This window comes from Arabidopsis lyrata, assembly GCF_000004255.2.
Source record: "Arabidopsis lyrata subsp. lyrata unplaced genomic scaffold ARALYscaffold_4, whole genome shotgun sequence".
Taxonomy (NCBI): domain Eukaryota; kingdom Viridiplantae; phylum Streptophyta; class Magnoliopsida; order Brassicales; family Brassicaceae; genus Arabidopsis; species Arabidopsis lyrata.
The window spans coordinates 9859402-9882723 of record NW_003302552.1 but is presented as its reverse complement, the minus strand read 5'-3'; the positions used below and the strand labels follow the sequence as shown (position 1 = coordinate 9882723).

General features: G+C 38.7%; 1 protein-coding gene across 1 annotated transcript; it reads right to left on the bottom strand.

Annotated features, from left to right (window-relative positions):
• Positions 1-17693: 17693 nt before the first annotated feature.
• LOC9315062 (SPX domain-containing protein 2) lies at positions 17694-19763 on the bottom strand. The gene is made up of 3 exons (XM_002878949.2): positions 19310-19763; positions 18796-18922; positions 17694-18333 (listed from the first exon to the last, which is right to left on the bottom strand). Exons 1-3 carry the CDS (start codon positions 19598-19600, stop codon positions 17885-17887), a joined length of 867 nt encoding a protein of 288 aa, XP_002878995.1. The 5' UTR covers positions 19601-19763; the 3' UTR covers positions 17694-17884.
• Between the last annotated feature and the right edge of the window lie 3559 nt (positions 19764-23322).

The window sequence follows — 23322 nt, the reverse complement described above, 5'->3', positions numbered from 1 at the left end:
ATCAAACTCCTCCTACAGGCCGTCCTTCTAGTACTAGCAATCAGACAACCGTAGGAGATGGGTCCAATCCAACCGGGGATGAAAATCCCCAAAATCAGGGCAATCCTGCTATTGACGAAGGACTCCTTATGGAAGAACCTGATGTCATCCTTTCCGATGATTTCGTCAAAGTTCGTCAAGAGCTTGATGAGATGAAGTCGAAGTTTCATCAGGCGACCAGTTCGGCACCTGAGATCAATCGAGTAATCGAAGAAACTCGACGAACACCCTTCACTTCGAGAATCTCAAAACTTTGGATCAAAGATTCTCGAAAGGTCAAATTACCAACTTACGATGGTAAAGGTGATCCTAAAAATCACCTCGCTGCTTTTCAGATCGCTGCTGGCAGAATTGATCTAGAACCAGACGAGGAAGATGCCGGATATTGCAAACTATTCTCTGAGAATCTATCCGGATCGGCTTTATTATGGTTCACTCAGTTGGAGCTTGAATCTATTGATAGTTTTAAGGAATTGTCCTCCGTATTCCTAAAACAGTATTCCATGTTCATGGAAAAGGCAACCTCTGATGCAGATCTATGGAATTTAACCCAAGGTCAGAACGAACCACTTCGCAAATATATCGCTAAATTCAAAGAAGTGATAGCCAAAATTCCTGGGGTGTCGCACGCTGTTGCCCTTTCTGCTTTAAGGAACGGAATTTGGCATGAATCCCGATTTCGGGAAGAAATCATCGTCAATCGTCCGAGCACTATCCAAGATGCTTTATTCAGAGCTACTAATTGGATGGAGGCAGAAGAAGAAAAGCTTAGCCTCGCTAAAAAGCATCGGCCAGCAAAATTGGTCGTTGGAAATCCAACTAAAAAATTCGAACCAAAAGATCAAAAACGGTTCGGAGTTAATCCTGCTACTAATGCCGTAGGAAAACCCTCCCCAAACAAAGGAAGATACAATTCTTCTAATACCTGGGTTAGAGATGAGTGTGCCTATTGCGATATTCATAGAGTAAATGGGCATTCCACCAAAGATTGCAGCGTACTCAAAAACCACCTCACCGAACTGTGGGCGGCTGGAGAGCTCGCTAATTTCAATATCGAGGAGTTTGTGGAATCTTATCATAAAGAAAAAGAAGATTCCGAAGCGTCCAATCCTCCTGAAAAGAAACATAAGCCCAATTGGCCCGGAACTCCGAACACTCCTAAGAAAAGGATCGATGTTATAATGGGAGGATCCAAATTATGCCGAGATTCGATCAGATCAATCAAAAGGCACAAGAAATCAGCAGCAATTCAAACCGATGTGGGTTTCCAGTCAAATGAACAAACACCTTCTATCTTTTTCGATAATTCGGACACTCAAGGATTAACAGGACCTCATGACAATGCTCTTGTGATAACTTTAGATGTTGCGAACTTCGAAGTAACTAGGTGTCTAATTGATACTGGAAGCTCGGTAGATCTCATATTTCTAAGCACTTTGCAAAGAATGGGAATCAGTAAGGCTGACATTATCGGTCCACCGGCACCATTAGTAGCTTTCACGAGTGACACATCTATGTCCTTGGGGAACATAAAAATACCAGTGCTCGCCGCAGGGGTTCCTAAAATTGTAGAATTTATTGTTTTCGACCGACCAGCCGCTTACAACATAATTCTCGGAACTCCGTGGATTTACCAAATGAAGGCTATACCTTCAACTTATCACCAGTGTGTAAAAATTTCCGACTCCTGCAGGAATCGGAACCATTCGAGGAGATCAGGAAACATCGCGATCTTGCTACCTCATGGGACATCGTTTAAAGCTCAAATAGCAATTAATGATAAACAAGAAGCAAGAGAGCACCTCGCGTTACCCAAGTGGTCTTAATTCGAGTGAAGTTACCACAGAAATTGAAATTGATTCCGAATTTCCAGATCGAAAAGTAAAAATCGGTACTACTTTGGATTTAGAAATCAAAGATCAGTTGGTAACTTTTCTAAAAGAAAATAAGCATACTTTTGCCTGGTCGGCCAAAGATATGCCTGGAATCAACAAAAGTATCATTACCCATGATTTAAACGTCGATCCCAGTTTTAAACCAATAAAGCAAAAAAGAAGAAAACTTGGTCCAGACCGAGCTCAAGCGGTCAATGAAGAAGATGATAAACTTTTGAAAATTGGTTCTATCATAGAAGTGAAATACCCGGACTGGTTAGCAAACCCCGTGGTAGTCAAAAAGAAAAATGGAAAGTGGAGAGTATGTGTCGATTTCACTGACATTAACAAAGCATGTCCAAAAGACAGTTTTCCTCTCCCTCATATCGATCGGCTCGTAGAATCAACGGCCGGAAACGAACTCTTAACATTTATGGATGCATTCTCTAGATATAATCAGATCATGATGATCCCCGAAGATGAAGAGAAAACATCCTTCATAACAGATAGAGGAATCTACTGTTATAAAGTTATGACATTCGGTTTAAAAAATGTCGGTGCAACATACCAACGTTTAGTTAACAAAATGTTTTCAGAACATTTGGGCAAAACGATGGAAGTTTATATTGATGATATGCTCGTGAAATCTCTAAAGAAATCTGAGCACATCACTCATCTTGAGCAGTGTTTCAAAATTCTGATTGATTTCGGAATGAAATTAAATCCTTCCAAATGTTCTTTTGGTGTGCCTTCCGGAGAATTCCTAGGCTATATAGTCACAGAAAGAGGAATAGAAGCAAATCCTAATCAGATTAACGCTTTCCTTACTATGCCTTCGCCAAGAAACATTAAGGAAGTTCAACGATTGACAGGCAGAATTGCTGCATTAAATCGTTTCATATCGAAGTCTACCGATAAATGTCTCCCTTTTTATCAGATTTTAAAAGGAAACAAAAAATTTCGGTGGGATGATCAATGCCAAGCGGCTTTCGATCAACTCAAAACTTATTTGACAACACCGCCGGTTCTCTCAAAACCTGAATCGGATGAAAAACTTTACCTTTACATCTCGGTTTCTAATCATTCTGTAAGTGGGGTTTTAGTTCCAGAGGACCGAGGTGAGCAAAAGCCGATTTTCTACATAAGTAAATCTCTAACTAGTCCAGAAACGAGATATACCATGATGGAGAAATTAGCTTTAGTAGTAGTCGTATCCGCTAGGAAGCTCAGGCCTTATTTCCAATCTCATCCTATAGAAGTATTAACTTCTCATCCGCTTCGCTCAATTCTTCACGGACCAAGCCAGTCCGGTAGGTTAGCAAAATGGGCAATCAAACTCAGTGAGTACGATATAGAATACAAAAGTCGAACTAGCGCAAAAGCACAAGTTCTGGCTGATTTTCTAACCGAACTGCCACTAGATGATGGAGTCCTTATTGAGACAGACTCTACATGGAAATTACATGTAGATGGATCTTCTTCTAAACAAGGATCCGGAATCGGCATTAGGCTCGAAACTCCGACAAAGGAAATAATCGAGCAATCATTTCGATTAATGTTTCCAGCTTCGAACAATGAAGCAGAATACGAAGCTCTTTTAGCAGGACTTCGGCTTGCTCTTGCGATTGGAGCAGAAAAAATAATAGCTTATTGTGATTCTCAGCTAGTTGTAAACCAGTTTGCTGGAGATTACGAAGCTAAGGCTCCTCGAATGGAAGCTTATCTTTCGGCTGTCAAAAATTAGCCGGAAAATTAAAAGAATTCGAATTAGTTCGACTACCTAGAGGAGAAAACACCTCGGCAGACGCTTTAGCAGCCCTAGCTTCTACCTCAGATCCTGAACTCAAACGAGTTATCCCAGTTGAATGTATTTCTTCGCGAAGTATTTTGGTTGAAGAAACAGAAAACGATAACATTTCGAAGGCCGAATACATCGAAACTCCAAAACAATGTTCCGGAAATAGTTCACTTGTCATCACCAGATCACGGATAAAGTCTCAAGATGACGAACTTACTCCACCATTGGAACTTCCTAAAAGAAAGTCAAAAAGAAAGTTAAAGGATCAAGAGGTTCCCATTAAAGAACCGTCTCGAACCGAACAGTCACTTCCAGGTGATGTAGAGGTTCAGGAGACAATCGAAGATCATGATATTCCTTCCGAACCCGAACCAAGGAAGTTTATACTCAAGGATAATACTTTCGCCAATGATTGGGGGGCTGACTAGAGGGTACCCATCAAAAATTTCATTCTTAATGGAGAACTACCATCGAACAAATGGCAAGCTCGCAAATTAAAAATCATCAGCGCTAAGTATTGTATAATTAAAGAGTCATTGTACAAGCGAGGCGTTAGTGATCCTTATCTTTTATGTATTTTCGAACCCGAAGTTGAAATAGTGACAAGCGAGGTCCACGAAGGGCTTTGTGGTAGTCATTCTTCGGGACGAGCAATGGCTTTCAAAATCAAACGGTTAGGATATTTCTGGCCAACTATGATTTCTGACTGCATTGATTACGCCAAACGGTGTAAATAGTGTCAGATGCACGCTCCTCTTATTCACCAGCCATCTGAAATTCTATCATATATATCCGCTCCATACCCTTTCATGAGGTGGTCAATGGATATAATCGGTCCGATGCATCGTTCAACACGAGGCGTCCAATACTTATTAGTTCTAACGGACTATTTTTCCAAATGGATTGAAGTTGAAGATTATATAAGCATACAAGATTCCGTAGTAAAGACATTCTTGTGGAAACACATTATTTGTCGCTATGGAGTTCCTTACGAAATAGTAACGGATAATGGTCCTCAATTCATTTCAAATGATTTTGAAGATTTTTGTTACGCTTGGGGAATAAAACTTAGCTACTCAACGCCGAGGTATCCTCAAGGAAATGGACAAGCGGAAGCCTCCAATAAAACCATTCTCAGCAATCTTAAAAAACGCTTGAGTGCTCGAAAAGGTGGATGGTATATATGACGAGCTGCAACCTGTGTTGTGGGCTTATCGAACAACCCCGAGGCAAGCAACGGGTGAAACTCCATTCTCATTAGTTTATGGGATGGAAGCCGTAGTCCCAGCCGAGCTGAATGTTCCAGGTTTGCGCCGAAGCGAAGCTCCACTTAACGAGGAATCGAATTCTAAATTATTAGAAGACGTTCTCGATACAATCGATGAAAGGCGAGACCAATCCTTATTCGACTTCAGAATTATCAACAGTTGACCGCTCGATACTATAACTCAAAGTTGAAAAACAGACCTTTAAATGTAGGAGACTTTGTTTTAAGGCGAGTGTTCGATAACACAAAAGAAGAAGGAGCTTGAAAACTCGGTATTAACTGGGAAGGCCCTTATCAAATCACTGAAATAATCCGAAACGGTGTATACCGTCTACAAGACCTTGGTGGAAATCCAGTTCAAAGGCCTTGGAACATAATCAACTTGAAAAAGTTCTATTGCTAAAGCAAACACATTCAAACTACGATTTGGCTTGATCCTATTCTGGATACGTAGGCAGCTCGCTAAACACGAGTCCAGCTATAATATAAAAATAAAATATTATTCCAGTCATGGAATCTTGTTTTTATGAATTTGATATTCAAGCATAAATATAGAGTACATTGCAAACAATGTATAAATAAATATTTATAGCTAAACTCAGATTTAGAAGGGTCTTGAATTACGGAACAACTCCGCTCCTTGACCAGCGAGGTCAACGATGCTCATAATGCAACCTGGCATGTTTCCGTACTCTTGAAGTCCTAGTTCGATCCAATCGGAAGGATGGGCTTCGAGGTGATGAAGCTCGCGAGAAATATCGAGGCGACGCTTCTCTAGCTCCATTATCCGTTTCCTAATCTTTTTCTTCTCATCTTCGAGCTCGTCGTGCCGAATGATAAGCTGGAAAAAATAAAACGCTTTGTTAAGCATTAACAAAAAGAAGTTAATCACTAGGATGGAAAATACCTTGGTGATAAACTCCTCGGCCTTAACACGATCTTGGGCTGACAATCTCTCGATTAATACGATCGGAACCTGAATGCTGGTTCCCTTCCTCAATACTCGTGACCCTTCCGGTTCGCCAGTTCTTCCCGTTTTTGTAAGCTCGATGTCTGGTGCTCCCAGAAGATCGTCACTTATCAATCTGGATGAGTCAGAAGTTTTCTCTGAAGAATTTCCCTCTTCAGACATTTTTGTAGAATTGTTGTTGAAATTCAATGATAGACTACACCCACTTTATACTCGAAAATTTATTCGATTGCATTTAAGAGGATTAATTGACGATTTCCCAAATCTGAAATTACTACTTTCATGGAAAATGTATTCGAGTTAATTGCTAATTATATTCCCTAGATTAAGCGCATTAAGTAAGATTTGAATAATCGGTGAATTTAAAGCGAAAAGGGAAATGTAATTAATGACGTTAGGCAACTAGCCCAATAGAATATTACAAAATAAAAAATATATATATAAAAATAATAACTAAGAAGGAGGAGGGTTCGTAGAAGGGACTTCGTCAGATGACGAACCGCTTTCACGCTCGACGGGCTCGAGGCTCCTTTGGTAGATGTCCCAGTGCTTCTTTAGAAACCTGATGTGTTCTCGAAGACAGCTGGGAATGCGAGCGATAGAGTCAAATCCCCTCCTCTCCCAGTTATGAACATCCGACTCCAAACGTCGGATTTTTCTCTCAGTCCTAGCAATTCTCTCCTCAAGGACACAGCGTTTCCTTCCAAGGCGTTGCCTTTCGGAGCAGAGGAAAACGTACCTTTCGGTGATCTGCAAAGGACATATGCGTTACGAATCTATCAGATAAAACCTTGAAATAACTAATATCGAGGTCAAACCTGTTCCATGAATTCATGGCACTCGATCCTTTCCTCCTTGGACATGGAAGAAAGGAAACAAGGAATGGCTACCCCTTGGGGAGTAAATCCATCCCCTGGTGGAAACAGAGTTTCAGCCGAAGGGAATCGTGGTGGATTAGAATCAGAAGGTTCGCCTTGGGGAGAAGCCATCGAAAATCTGAAAAAAAAGAAGAGCTGTAAAGTTCTTTATAAAGAAAAATGCCTATTGGAAAATTTCCAAAACCCAACTCTCCTTATAGAGAAAAAATATGTAAGGACACTCACTCGAAGTATTTATTGAAAAGAAAGTTGAACGTCAATCCATTGATTTGACAGTTACTGTCTTTCGATTTTCGCGTGCATGCACAAACAAGACCTACGAAATATAGGTCAATCAAGTACCACTTAACACCTAGTAGGCAAAACTTAATTTCGAGCTCGAAATTCGATGTCAATCAATAAATGGTATCACGCCTTTTTATCTTCTTAGAGAAAGCGAATAGTTCTCACTGGAACTTTCTCTAAATCGAATACATTCGAAGTATTATTGTAAGCCGAGCTCTAACCTCGCAACCGAGACCGAGAAAAAATTCCAATGTTTTTTCTTTAAAAAAGGCAAGTAGGTCTGATCAGCCTATCTCTCCTATAATCTTAAACCATTTCGATTAGGAGGACTTTGCAAACCCTCCAGGTAAAATCGATGGTTTTCACCAAAATTAAATAATTCTTCCTAAAAAAATTTTAATTAACCCCCCTTGGGAAATTTATTCAAAATAGTAATAAAAGCCCCCTTGGGCAAAGAAAAACTCAAAAGTAATAAAACGGCCCCATGGCCAACAAGGCAAATTTCATGTCTTAAAAATTAAAGGGACAATCCCCACATAAGGTGAATGCAATCACCATCATTCATTCATAGGCGAACCGCCTTCTTCTCTTACTTGACTTGAGACAAGAGCACCCCCAACGTCATCGTCTTGAGTCGCGAGAACCACTTCAGGGTTAAGCGAGCTAGCATCGTGAGGAGTTTCGTTCCTCGATTCAACATCCTCTCCCATAATCGAGGAGATGACAAGCACCTGATCATAGAGCCCCTGAGCTCATCCCGAGGAGATTCTGTCAACATTGGTTCCGAACTCATTAAAATGAGCGCGAGGAGAACCGGTTAACACCATCTCGTCCAAAGACGAACCAATGTTTGGTTCAGTCAATGGAGGGGAATCAGCGAATTCAGAAGCAAACTGCTGCAAATTCAAATATGGCTGAGGAGCGGTATTTAGCTTAGCTACAGTCTTAGCTAGCTCAGCACTAACCGTGTCTTTCTCTTCAGCCAAATTGACTTTTCCGTCCTCTATCTCTTTGATCAAATCGAGATTGCTTTTCATTTCATCGCGTTCGGAGTTAAGCTTGTTCCAAGCTTTGTCTGCAGCGATAAATTCCTGCACAGCAAGAAGAAACTTTTGCCCAGCTCCCTTAACCTCCATCCGAGCATCATGAGATATTTTGCGAACATCGCGATCTTTCAGTTCGGAAAGAGACTCATTTTTGCGTTCGAGCTCCTCAGCAGCTGCTTTAACCTTGTTAAGCTCTGATCTCAGAAGCTCAATCTAGCCTTTTGCGAATTTATGATCAGCAAGGGCAGTCTCTAGCTTTTGCTCTGTCTCAATCAAAGTCTTCCTTGTGTCCTCGCCGGATTTTTCGAGTCTCTCGATCTCTTCCCGGTGAGCCGAGTCGAGGCCAGCAGATTCCTGCACAAGCCGACTGGAAGATTGCAGTTTTTCAATCTCTCCTTCAGCGGCAGCAACTTTCTTGGAAACTTTGGCGAGCTCCTCTTCGTAAAAGTTGACAATGTCATTCACATCCAAAGTTGCCTAATAAAAGAAGTTTCATTTAAAAAAAATATATATATATTTTCTTTCAAAATTGGTTGTTTAAGGATGCAAATAGTCAAACCTGGGAAGAATGAAATGAATGATTGATGTACATCTTCTTGATATCAGGCTTCCACCAATCAAAGGATGGAAGCTTCTTTCCAACACGGGTGTGGAAGCACCTAAACATATTCCCGATCTTCTCTTTATCTGGAATAAAGTTAGTTGTGTGAGAATTAAGTTTTCTTTAAAGAGAGAATCTATTAATCTCAAACAACAAAATGATAGTTAAAGGTTACCGGCTGAGACGAAGCTCTGGCAACCAGTCCTGAGTTCGGAGATGATCGAACCCTAGAGGTATTGCCTCGGGGGCGTCTAGGGGGTAGCATCCCTGAACCCAGCGGTTCTTTCAAAACAGTTCCTGAATCAGGATTTGCATCCTGAGCTTCAGCAGGTTCAGAATTTGGCAGATTCGAAGGAGCGGCTCTGCCCTTCCTTGTGCTCTTGGGACGTCCCTGGGGCAGGGGTCCAAGTTCCTCGGCCTTCCTCTTCTTCATAAGAGAAGTGTCACTTGCAAGGCCTTCCTCCTCAACGGTGGCAGCGACCACGTTGTCTGGTGCTGGGATGGAGGGAGAAGCATTGTTCACAGCAACCGCCATTGACTTTGAACCTTCAAGAGATCCATCGTCAACCAAGAGTGATTTCCGGTACACCTTGTCGTCTCCGGTGGAAGTTGCATTTTTCTTGTCTCTCCCAACTAGAAAAATCTGATCTTTGATCCTCTTGTTTGCTTCTTTGATCTTTCTCCTATCTCGGGCATTCAGACTCGAGAGATCAATCCCAGCAGGAGGAGGGTCGACGGGGTTAGTAAGGCCCATTCTGACAGAAAATCCGGCACCGTGAATCCTTTCCAAATTAAAGGAATTCCAATTAACTGGCCTCTCCAAGACGGCCTTGTAGAAGTTAAGAAAATATGGGACCGGTCGAATTTGGGGACCTGCGAGAAAACAAGGAAATGTTAAAACGCAGTTTGAAATAACATAGGAAATTTATTCAGTTAAGTCCTAGTTTCTACCCAAATTCAATGAACAGTGGACTCGAAGGAGTTCAGAAGAGCTCTGAATAGAAAAGTTATTTATGCGGAAGAAGAACCAAAACTTCCTCCAGGCATTATCCTTTAAGGGCAGGCTGTCAATAAGATTCCGATCCGCGATCGGATAAAGGGCATAATACCCAAAAGTTTGGGATTCACGAGCCTGGAAAAGTTCCAAGAGTTCGCAAAGTCCCAGCGAGTAGTCAGCCTTCGTCGCAACAGTAAAGGTACACAAAAGATACCGGAGCATGTTGGGCGACATCTGAGAGAAGGCAATTCCTAGATGGTTGAGGTAAGTATCTCGGGAATGGGAAAGAATAAGCCGCACCCTTTGAAATAAATTTCATAGGCGCAGCAGTAACCATCTCGCCCCGACTCAGGAGACTCGTAGGGCTCTGGAACTATCATCTCCACCTCAGGAGGGATGTGACACAGTCTGCGAAGATCGTTGAGAGAATCGACAGTCGATTCACTCTGAGGGTGAAGATCAAACCCGTCTCCGGTTTGGATTTGGGGTTCGGATCCCTCACCCATGAGAGCTTCGAGATCATCAGCCTCGTATTCACGAAATTCGGAAGAAAGGTTCGTCATTTTACAAAAAGGATTTTTTACCGAAAGGAAACAATGACTTCTGCAATAAGAATGAAAGTTCTCTAAGTAAAGAAGATAAGATGTAAAAGTGATTTTACCTCTTAGAACCCTAAAGTATGATGGAAAACCGCCTCGAAAATATTGGGAAGTGGGACAGTTTTCCCCGTGGTATTAATATAAAATTAGAAAATTAATGATGACGGTTGTCAGGGATATCAAATCATTTGATTATCTGAGATCGGCGTAATAGCGTAAAACATGGAATAATTCCGGAATATTAAAGATCTCAAGTCATTAATTACTGTTTACTTAAGTCTTCCAAGCCGAGCACTCAGCTCGCAAGACTTGGGGGGCTAAATGTTGGGGTCGGATCCCACACATCTTCGGTAGGATCCACTAGGATCTGTCCACGTCATTATTACATAATAATCCTCTTGGATTTCTAGATGTTTCATTGCGAGAATCAAGCTCGACCTATCGGAAGTTCAATTCAGTTTATTAAAGAGCTCGATCTTTACCAGTACGGAGTTTGCTCTTATTCAACATATAGTTCGCATAAAAGAAGGCCGAAGCGAGGAGAATATTGTTCGAGGTTCGCGGCAGTGTCAAGACGCAGGAGTTCGGAGTCAACAAGAAAGAGTTCGGAAGATCCACGCGAAGCCCAAAATAGTTCAAATTCAAGCCGTTTCGGTCAAATTGTAACCTACATGATTAATGCGGATCAATGCGATTATGAGCAGTAAATGACCGCATTGGTCATGTTTTCTCTATAAAAACAACCTCAAACGCATGTGTTTGGGAAAAAGAACAACCTTTTACCTCTTACGATCAAGCAATACAACATACTATTTCTTTTACAATTTCGCAAGGCTTTTTACTATTTTATTCTTGCCAAACTCTTTCGCTTTATTTAGTTTCTTGGTTACTTTCCTTTTCAAATCCTTATTTTCATTTGTTGATTTTAGAGTTTTTCTCCACAAAAATACCTAAAGACAATCGAGTGTGAATCCTACATCCACAGAAAAAAGTAAGATGTGATCGACGTTGGTACTATGGGAATTGCCTTGCGCCAGACGAGAGCTTAAATTGGACGATGTGTTAAGGCATTTTGGCATAGAGAGAGAAGACGGTCGCTTATGTGTGCTTTTTGATACCATATCATTGTTCCAATTTCATTTAGATGAAGACAAATTTGATTGATAGCAAATAATTGTCTATTTCAAAAGTAAAAGCCTTTAATCCACAAGTAGATTAGTTTGTTTCTCCCCATTACAACCATTTAGATTTTCAATATTTCATTATATAAAGTTGGATGTGTTTCAATACACGATAAACTTAGGGTGCGACTCGTTGATCTGTTTAGAAGAAAAGAAAAGTGTAGAATTTTAGTTATTCTCAATTCTTCCATATTTTCATCTGTCAATACAAATGGGAATAATTATTTTTCTGCTAGAAATATCAAAAAGTAAAGTAAGTGAGAGGATTTTCTCCCTCCTCAAAACTGAAGAATAAATTTTCATCTTTTTTTTTTTCTTGTCATCTAGAATTTTATTAAAATTACCAAAGTGAATACCTGAAGATTACAAACATATGCCGGCGGAAAAACAAGATATCCCCGGAAACTAAAGCCCTATGAAAGGGAAGCAAACGATAAACACTACAAAGGCCAAAGAAATACAAAGATAGAAAAGGGAAACCACAAGTGAAGCAGCCAGAGAATCAAAAGCCCAAAATCTGGAGACATATCAAGCCAAGCAAGGTAACTCATCAGCAAGAGATCCTTTGACAGTACATATCGAAGATGCCCCCGGCCAACCAACGATAATAAAATCCTCCTCTAGAAAACCCAAACTGCCTAAAATTAACGGAACTCCTATGCTAATCTTCATAATCCGGCAAGAAAGAACACACATAGTTCCACACACATTCTTTCGGATACGGCGATGTCGTAAACAAGGCGACAAGTCACACCTAAATAGAAGCAAGATCATAGGACCAGATCTCGATCAGACCTGAAATGCAGAGACGAGGAGCGAAAGATCCAGACTGGTAACACCAATCTTGAAGGATCAAGAGCGGCAAGAGATCGAACCAGAGTGAACCAAAGAAATCTCCCACCAAACATGAATAAACTTGCAGGCCTAACAATTACCATCAATGAACAGTCTCTTCTCATCACACAAAATAAAGGAAACGTTACCTTCTATCAAGAACAGCCAAACACAAAAGGATAACTAATCATCTAGACCCAGAAAGACACTACTTGTTCCATATCCCAGACCGTAGGGAAAGATGAAAAGGCCAATCAACTTAAGCTCTGAAACTGTCACGGCCACACTGGAAATAAACTAAGGCGAATCAATCTAGCCCTAGCAAAACGGAGAAGAGAAACAGACCAGTAAGTCTGCAAAACAGATCACGGGACAATAAGAACCAACAGCCACAGATCCACGAAGAAAACTCGGGAATCCCAGAGAAACCAAAGCCTTCATCGGATCTTATAAGAGCAGAGCATCCGACCAAACATCTGATGTCGGAAGCCCAAAAACAACTCTCACTGGAGAAGCTAACCGCCGACCAAGCCAAAGAGGCTTGCCGTGAAGATCCGTTGTCGCATCCGATCGAAACCCTTCAACACCGAAACACCAGAGCTAGATAGATCGGGAACAGAAACAAACAAAGCTAAAAAGAAAAACAACAAAGGAGGCCAGATCCGGTGCTAGGGAAGCCACCGCGATCCAGCCTCAATCTAGATTTTTTTCTCGGCGGCGGCTGAAAGTTGAGAGAGAATGGGAAATAGGGTTTTGAAAAGGAATAATAAATTTTCATCTAAGATTAAGTTTTCTTCCAAATTCTTTTCTTCTAATAATTCTTCCCATTTATTCTCAACATTCTACCGGTCAGACCCTTAGATCTCATAAGATTTTGATATTTGTTAAAAAGAAATATTTTTATTTAAAATATTTTAATAATGAAAATTGTAAATTGAAAATTTTCTTATATACAGTATCACCATCTAAGATGATGGTGATTAGGCTGAAAAGTGTGATCTCAAAGTTGATTGGCCCGGCCCAAGCAAGTTTTATCCCGGGTAGGCTGAGCATAGATAACATTGTGGTGGTGCAAGAAGCGGTCCACTCAATGAGACGTAAAAAAGGTCGTAAGGGTTGGATGTTGCTTAAACTTGATCTTGAGAAGGCGTATGACCGTATCCGATGGGATTATTTGGAGGAGACGTTGGGAGTGCTGGGCTATCCGAGGAATGGAGACGACGGATAATGCAGTGTGTAGCAGAACCGGAGATGAGCTTATTGTGGAATGGCGAGAAGACGGAATCATTCTCACCGGCGCGGGGTTTGAGGCAAGGTGATCCTTTGTCACCATATCTTTTTGTGTTATGTTTGGAGAGATTATGCCACCAAATTGAGGCGGCGGTTGGTAGTGGGGAGTGGAAGCCGATTAGTCTTTCCCGTGGTGGTCCTAAGCTCTCCCATGTGTGTTTTGCGGATGACCTAATCTTGTTTGCTGAAGCGTCTGTGGTTCAAGTGAAGCTCATAAGGAAGGTGTTGGAAAGATTTTGCTTGGCTTCAGGACAGAAAGTAAGTTTGGAGAAATCCAAAATCTTTTTTTCAGGGAATGTAAGCCGGGATATGGAGAGATTGATAATAGCGGAGAGTGGTATTGGATCCAAAAGAGAGTTGGGGAAATATCTTGGTATGCCTATTCTCCAAAAAAGAATAAATAAGACGACGTATGGAGAAGTCTTAGAGAAAGTGTCGTCTCGATTAGCGGGCTGGAAGAGCAATACGTTGAGTATGGTAGGAAAGGATAACACTCACGAAATCGGTTCTGTTTTTGATTCCGGTACATTCTATGAGTTCGATCATGTTACCTGCATCAACGCTGGAGAGTCTAGACAAGTTGTCAAAGTCTTTTGTGTGGGGCAGTACGGTAGAAAAAAGGAAGCAACATTTGTTAGCTTGGGGAAGGATATGCAAACCAAAAGGAGAGGGTGGTTTGGGGTTGAAGGAAGCAAGAGTAATGAATAAGGCTTTGTTGGCTAAAGTGGGTTGGAGACTACTAAGGGACAAGTCAAGTTTGTGGGCGAAAGTGCTAAGGAGTAAGTATAAAGTTGGCGAGGTCCATGACCATTCTTGGGTAGTGCCGAAGAGTACCTGGTCTTCCACTTGGAGAAGCATTGGAGTGGGTCTAAGGGAGGTGGTGTCACGTGGGCTTGGTTGGGTCCCCGGTGATGGAAAAACCATCAGGTTCTGGATGGATAGGTGGTTTATTGGTGAGCGCTTGTTGGAGCAGTCTATAACTCAAGTACCAGTGGCGGAGGTTGGAAAGAGACTTGAAGATTATTGGACGGTTGGGTATGGCTGGAACTTGGCAGTCTTGAGTCAATTTCTTCCACAGAATATTTTACATCGACTTCATGCGGTAGTATTAAAAGGAGTACCATTTATGAGTGATGAGATTTCTTGGCACGGGACTGCAGATGGAGAATTTTCGGTGAGGTCTACTTATTCTCTTCTTACACAGGTGACTGAGCCAATGCCGAGTATGGAGAGTTTTTTTAAGCGGGTTTGGGATATGGTGGTTCCGGAGAGAGTCAAGGTGTTTCTCTGGCTAGTATCTCATCAAGTTATCATGACGAATGTGGAGAGGGTGAGAAGACACATTGGTGATACTGTGGTTTGTCCGGTTTGTAATGGGGCGAATGAGTCAATTATTCATGTGTTGCGGGATTGTCCAGCAATGGAGGGGATATGGCTGCGGTTGGTTCCTCAACATGAGAGACAATCTTTTTTCACAAGATCGTTATTGGAGTGGTTGTTTGGGAATTTGAATGCAGGTCATGCGAACGAGAGAAGTAATTGGGCCACTCTTTTCGGTATGGCAGCTTGGTGGGCGTGGAAGTGGAGATGCGGAAACGTATTTGGAGAGAGGGGAAGATGTCGAGACAGAACACGTTTTCTCAAGGAGTTGGCGGTGGAAGTTACTAAGGCGCATGAGACAGCTAGGGTGGAGTCTCGGACAGGTGGAGATGCAGGTTCGGGACGGCGCACGGAGATCATGGTGTCATGGACGAAGCCGAGAGAAGGTTGGGTGGCGCTGAACACGGACGGGGTGTCACACGGAAACCCAGGGCTGGCGACAGCTGCGGGTGTGATTCGGGACGGTGAGGGGCTTTGGTTGGGAGGTTTCGCCTTCAATATTGGCATATGCTCAGCCCCGATGGCGGAGTTGTGGGGAGTCTACTATGGGTTAGTGATTGCGTGGGATCGTGGTTTTAGGCGAGTGGAGTTGAGAGTGGATTCGGCGTTGGTAGTAGGTTTTCTTCGGTCAGGGGTAAGCGATGCTCATCCTCTGTCCTTCCTGGTACGATTGTGCCATGGCTTCTTTTCAAGGGACTGGTTAGTCCGGGTTACGCATACGTATAGGGAGTCTAATCGTCTAGCAGATGGATTAGCAGCCTATGCTTTTTCTTTGGAGTTGGGGTTTCTTTCATCAGAGCATTGTCCGGATGAAATGAGACTGATTTTGTTGGAAGATGCTAATGGGACTGCATTCCCACGTACTATTCGGATGTAATTTTTTATTTTATTTTAATAATATGAGGGAGACAATTGTCTCCCCTCTGCCTACCAAAAAAAAAAAAACCATCTATACTAGTATTTTTGCAGTCATTTTGGTGACGGGTGGGTAAAAATGCTTCCGGATTATTTGGATACCCGACCCATTTACAAATTTTGGTCATAAAAAATTTGTTGGGTCGGACTATATTTAACCCAACTCATACACCGGATATTTTATATTTAATAATTTATATATTTAGAAGATTTGATTAAGATTTAGAATTATGATTCTCCTATCATCTTTGTTTGATTTGTTTTTAATTGTTTTGAATCATCATATAATACATAAAGTAAAAAAAAAATCAATTTTCTTCTGCATATATTGTGATTCGAAATTTTAAAAACGGACATATATTATCCAATTGACGAAAATGTGTGTTCAACGTTCTACATCGATTAAAATATTTAGACAATGTTTCATAATTATATCATAAATAAGATCAACATTAATAAAATAAATAAGTTTTTTAGCCAGACGGGTTTGGCGGGACGGGTTTTTGAATCAACAATAATAAAAAGATTAAAATATCATTAATCCGCTCCTTCAAAACGGATTAAATCCTTAATTTTTTTTTCAATACCACCAATATTAGACATATTAAATCAATCTTATTTAGAAAAGATTGTATAAAACCAAAAATTGTCCCGTGGTATAATGTTACTTAATAACAATTGTAAACTATAAAATATAAATATCTTAGAAAATGATACAATTTGTAAAATTTTATATATACTAAATAACCGTTAAATTTTAAAAATTACTACTTTTAGAAAACAAATCACGGAACGAGTTAAGAAGTTACAGGACGGGTTATATTTCAGAACGAAGTTATATGGTGGACGTGTTTGAGTCAATACTTATAAAATTTTAAAATATCATTAACATGCCGCTTTAATATAAATTAAATTTTCAGTTTATTAAAATATAAATGTCTTAGTGAATGATATGATTTGTAAAATTTTATATATAATAAATAATCATTAAAAATAAAAACAAATCACGGTACGGGTTAAGAAATTATGGAACGGGTTTATATGGCGGACGAATTTGAATGAATATTTATAAATATCATTAACATGCCGTTTAATACGGGTTAAATCCTCAGTTTATTAACAATTGTCTCGTGGACTCGTGGTATACCGTTACTTAATAACAATTGTAAACTATAACATAAATAAATATTTTATAAGAAGATATAATTTCAAAATATTTTTATACTAACTTTAAAAATAAATCATCCCGCGGTGTACAGCGAGTTAAAATATAGTTAGTAAAAATAATGATAGTGAAAAGTCACCATTATTAGAAATTCCGATTTCGGGTTCACCTTTTGCCCAGCCCTTCACTTTGATCAATAAGTGGCGTAGATGATTCCCGCACTTAAGAACACAAAGCGTAGTCTAAGATTGGTCGAATCCTAATCTAAGCCAACATAAAATGGCCCAAATTACAAAGACCCATCTCACAGGCCGTAACAAGAAGCAGACTGCAACCCGGCAACGCTTAAAAGTTAAAATGCTATCAATCTTGCTTGCAACATTTACAGAAAATAAGAGCAAAACAATTTCCTCAGCAACATATCTGATTCCTTGGGATTGAATGATCTAATCTACCCTTACACTGGACCCAATCTTACGTAGTTAGGAGCGCAGTGACTGATTGACCCGCAGATGCTAAAATGCAATATATATGACTCCAAAATGGGGTTTGTATTCTCTGCTTGAAAGTCGTGTTGCGGTCTTACAGAAGATTTTTCATTCATGATATGCAGCAAAAGAGAGAGTACACGCAACCAAGTTTACATTGAGGAAAGATGATCACACTTCTATGGTTTGATTCATCTTTTACAACTGTAAGCGTATACAATTACTTGTACATAACTATTTAAAGAAAGAAAGATTCAAAAATAATAATAGTCATAATTCATTTCGCTACTTGTTCGAGGACACCAACCTTCTTCTTCCATGAATCATCTTCTAATCCACTTGCCGGTAATGGTGGCAACGAGAAGACGCTTACTGTTGAGCTACCACTGCGGATTTCCTTTAATACCTTTAACGCTGAAACAGTGCTCTTCATATACAAGCTCTCCATATACTCGATCTCAGACAGTTCTTTTGGTACTCTAAGAAGATCAGAGTCGTCTGTTGCTGTCTTGACTGTTCCAGAAGTTGTCGGTTCTCCCTCTTCTTCATCCAGATTCCGACTTTTGTTAGACGGGAAGAGATGGTCGAGCATAGCCTCGCACTCTTTCACAAATGTGTTGAGCAGGTCGGTAGTGAAGAAAGGTTCTTGTAGAACCTTTTGGATAAATGGTAAACGGATTAAAGCACCGGTTCTTTTGTCATACTTTTTGAGAATCTTTGCCAATCCTGCAAGCAAACCAATAGAACACAATTCTACAGATTTAGTGAATAAGAATAAAGGCATAAACCTCAAGTTATTCTTAGAAAAAAGTGCAAGGAAAGCATCTGCTATGAGTGGCCAATAAAATAAATTAGAGTATATTCCTTCATGTGAGCACATTTTTAATAAACACAAGTAGACACAGATCGTGGAGAATATGTCTCTTAACATAGACGTAATGTTACCACTAATTCAAGTTCCTAGTAATTTCTTACAAAACCCATAAACATATTGCTCATTGACCCGGTTTCCCTTACAAGGAGTCCTTAAAAACTGAGCTTGACCTTGTAAACGATTTTTGACATCTAAACGCCATTAATTTTTAAACATGTGAGCTTGTTCTGTTTACTCAATGTCGGGTTTCTATAACGTATGAGAAAAGAACCAAAACAAAGACCATGGAGAGAATATGAGAAAGAAAAGTTTACCTGTATAGTTAAGAGCACTATAATTCATCAACAAAACCATTTCTCCATGAAAATCAACAATCTCTTTCTTTATATTTATCATCTCTTCATTAGAATTCGTCGCCTTTGCCACTTGATCCTTCAATTCCTACGATACCAGTCCCCAAAAGAAAAACAGTTTAATATACACGTAAACAAAAAAAATGCTCCACACAATAATTCTAGCCCATTAGTAACATAGACCTAAATGGCGGCTTATGACATATGGTAGGACTGCGAAAATCCGGATTGTTCATTACAAGGAATCCAATGACTCCAAGTTGTTCATTACGAAGAATCCAATGACTCCAAGATCCGGTCAGTGAGCCGGAGCAATTCGACAAAATTGTAATACCAACAGCATCTACTTATAGAAAATCTTAGAATCCCAAAAACAAATTGAGCCTATGAATTGTAACCACAATCAATAATAAATTTGATCACACAAATCATTCGAAACCTAACAAAATTTTTGATTAGAAGATTTTGATGATACCTTTAATCTAATGATATACTCTTCCTCTTGCTCAACGAAGAAGGAATTGAATTTCTCAAGCTCGTCTTCGAGAAGACTAATGAAATCGAGCTCTTCCTTGGTCATACGAGCCGTTGGATCTGCGTCGACAGAATTGGAATCGGATCTCGAACGTTTGGTAGGACGATTCTCGACGGTTCGTGGCTCCATAAGTTTGAGCTTCTTCTTGAGTTCTTTGTAGGAGAGGAATTTGTCGCGCCATTCAGGTAAAGTTTCTTCGATCTGGTTGCTTAGGCTCTTGCCGAATTTCATGGTAGCTGAGAATAAGGAACAATCAAAAGTGAAAAATTGGTTGAGAGGATTTGATGATGGCTGGATTTATTTAGTGTTTATTTATTATTATTATATTAAATGACGAATATTCGTGGTTTAGTTTTTCGAATATCCTATTTTTTTAAGTTCTGTTGAAGCATATCTTTTGATTTTATTATTTATTATTACATGTAGGATAATTTAGTACAAAGGCACGAGGCTTGGTGGTGCTAAATGAAGAAGTAATCTAGTTGAGATCAATGATTGGGTCGAAAGTGGATCATAACTGGGTCGATTGTAAGAATTCACGGGTCAGAATAATTGGGCTTAATACATTATGAAAGCCCGGTTGGATGCATGTAGGTAAATATGGGTCAGGTTGGCCCATGTAGAATTAGTTTCGCGTGGAAAGAAAAGAGGTAAAGTGGAGACGCTAAATTAGCGTCGAAGACCCGTACAAATGGAACATTGTGAAACGAAGGATAGTTTTTAGATGCCAAACTATAGGGCCGGGCCGGATCCGGATCCCGGTTTTTTTTATATAATTTTTTTTATTAATATAAAATTTCAAGAAAAATATTTAAAAACAAATAATTTAATATAAATAATTAAAAATATTATTAAAAAATATTATTCTTATATAAAATAATAGAATTTATTAATAAAATTTAAATAATAGTAATAAAATATTAAAAAAATATTATTATTATATAAAATATCCCGGATCCGGATATCCGGCTTTAAATTTTCTATTATCCGGATCCGGATCCGGATCCGGCCGGATCCGCCCCACCCGGATATCCTATTTTTCGGAGCGGATCGGAGCGGATCCCGGATCCCGGATAATTGGTCTCACCCCTACCAAACTAGGGCTGGACATAAAATTCGAAATTCAAGAACCGATCCGAAACCGAACAGTAAATCTGGTTCCAAATCTGAACGGAATAGTTATAAAACCGAAACGGATAACCTACCCGAATTATCCGAACCGAATCCGATCCGAACCAAAAACCGAAAGGATATCCGAAAACTCAAAATAAAATTATACATCCAACAATATTTGTTATATTTAGTTATAATTTTATGCCAAAAATACTAATTATGCATCTAACATTTTCCATCGGAGAGAGCAGGGGCGGATCTACATATGGTAAGTAGGGGGCAGTTGCCACCCATAAATTTTCTAATTTCCTTATAGATTTTTAAGAAGTTAATACATTGCCCCTTTTAAAAAATAATTTCTGCCCCCATTAAGATAATCATTTCTCAAAACTGAATATTATTTGCCATTTAGAACTATCTTGTTTCCTTTTTTCACAGGTCAATTCATATTTCCTTATTAAAATACAATCATTTTCTCTTATTTAACATGATTTATTCGTTTTTCATTTCTTAATTAATTTTGGAAGATAGAAAATTAATCTCTATTTAAATTTTTGCCCCCGGTAAAATATATTGCTAGATCCGCCACTGGGAGAGAGCCACACCCATATGATCATTTCATACTTTTGCCACTTCTTGGATTATCTAGGATTGACTCTGTCATCTTTTGGCAATCCCGACTACGAACTCTTCTTATCAAACCCAAAATATTCTTCTCACTAGAGCAACATTAAAGTAGATCTGGTATATTGAAAGGTTCATCTTCCTTCTCTAGCGACATAGCCATAAAACCTTTATCCACAACATTAGACATCTTGAACAACGAAAACTTTTAACTATATGGAAAATGAGAAATCCAGAACTTGAAGAACAGAATAGCAACAAAGATTTGCAAAAATAAGACAACTATAATGAGGAAAACTAAATAACTTTGACAAAGGAAAAATTGGTTTTTTCTTTCTACCCAAAATCTGTCCTTTAAAATGTGAAAGACTCTAACTCAAGAAAAGAGTTCTATAAACAAGAAAAACTACTTTTCACGATTTGCTTTTTCTTTACTCGTTAAACTAGGATCGGACCCGCGGTCCACCGCGGGAGAATATTGGTTTACATACGTTGCGTTTAATATTGTGTGTGTTTTTTAGTAGAACGAATCGTGTAGTATACTTATAAATATTCATAATAACGAATTGTAGAGAAAATGTAAAATTGTTTATAAATAAATCCATCGTATTAATTATGATTTACAAAATAGAATTTTGTGTTTTAAAATTCTAAAATTAGACGATTCATGGGAATTAAAGCAGTCAAAATTGGTCAAAAACCGCGGATCGAGCCCACATCATCTCACTATGGGACAGATTTGGAAAAATATATTAAACCCGCAAATAAGCGGGCCACATGGATTAATTCGCAGTGGGTCATAGGTTTAATCGGTTTTCATCCGCAAGTTGGCGGATCAGCCCGCATATTAGTATTTATTGATAAAATTATAATTTATTCAACATGTGGTAATTTAAACAAACTTTTAATAGTATTTTTATTTATTTATTTATTTTAGTAGTATTTTAAATTTTGGTTACTTTAAAATTATTTAAACAAAATCCATGGACAATCCTGCAAATCCGCATACTATCGCGGGACGGGTTTGTATTTCATATATGCTACCCGCGGGTCGTGCGGACCGACTAACTACAAGTCAAAATATTTTTTGTCTATCGCAAAACGGACTTAACGGGACGAATCAACTCGCTTTGACAGTTCTAATGGGAATATTATTTAGTCATACAACAAAATGAAGTTTGGACATAGTAATAATAGAATATGTATCTTATTTGTTAGATGAGAGATTGAAAGATGAAGTATAATGATTAAAAATTAATTATTATTTTTCATGATTCACAAAATTTAATAAATACTTATCATCTTGTTGAATAATTCTAAAATCATATTCAAGAAATCTTTATAAATTGAAAATTAAACTTCTTTGGTAAGCTATAGGTATGAAAATATCATAATTTCGATTTAATCTAATTAAATTAAAATTAGTTAAATGGATTTCATATCTATTTAATTTACACGACCAAAATAAAAATATCTATTTAATTTACATGACCAAAATAAAAATATCAATTCAGTTTATAAAATAGATGGGTTATTTGTGATAAATTTTCTAGAAATCTTTAGAAGCAAATAAAATATCTTTGAATTAATGATAATTGGCTAAAATGAGCGAAATTAATGACAAAAACGTTGATTGTTATGGAATTAGTCCCAAAAATATATGAACAAATTTATTATACGTAATTAATGTATAATATTGTTCGGAATATGCTTTTATTATTAGTTACCATAAGTACAATCAGATTTTATTTGATTTCCATAAATATTTGATTTTATTTCGATTTTCCATTATTAATTCGAATTTATATTCCAAAAAAATTTTAAAGATCCGATTTCAGAAATTAGGTCAATTTTCCGATTTTAACCCGATCCATTTTCATTTGTACTTCTCTTTTAATAGTATAGAGATTAAGCTTCCGTCAATATACACATCAATATCTCATTTAAAATTTTCTTAACTAATGAGCATTAAAATATTATATCATCTATCACCTAGAATATTTAACAAAAATTTAAGTCGTGTCCTACATCTCTATATGTAGTTTCTGTTTCTTAAGTTAGAAGTCAAACAAACAATATAAATAGTAAGTATAATGATTGAAAAAATTGAGATCATGCTCTGATGTATAAATGTTTTGGTCAACTCTTCCTCTTCGGTCTAATATTTTATTTTTCTCTAAATACAACTATTTCTGAGCAAGAAGGATAGTTTATTT

What these genes read in the sequence shown, in the direction of transcription:
- LOC9315062 (XM_002878949.2), bottom strand. Translation starts at nt 19,600, where the DNA reads ATGAAATTCGGCAAGAGCCTAAGCAACCAGATCGAAGAAACTTTACCT. An exon ending in AGTATATCATTAGATTAAAG is followed by an intron (nt 18,923 to 19,309) that starts GTATCATCAAAA and finishes CTGGTATCGTAG; the next exon opens with GAATTGAAGGATCAAGTGGC. An exon ending in TAGTGCTCTTAACTATACAG is followed by an intron (nt 18,334 to 18,795) that starts GTAAACTTTTCT and finishes GTTTGCTTGCAG; the next exon opens with GATTGGCAAAGATTCTCAAA.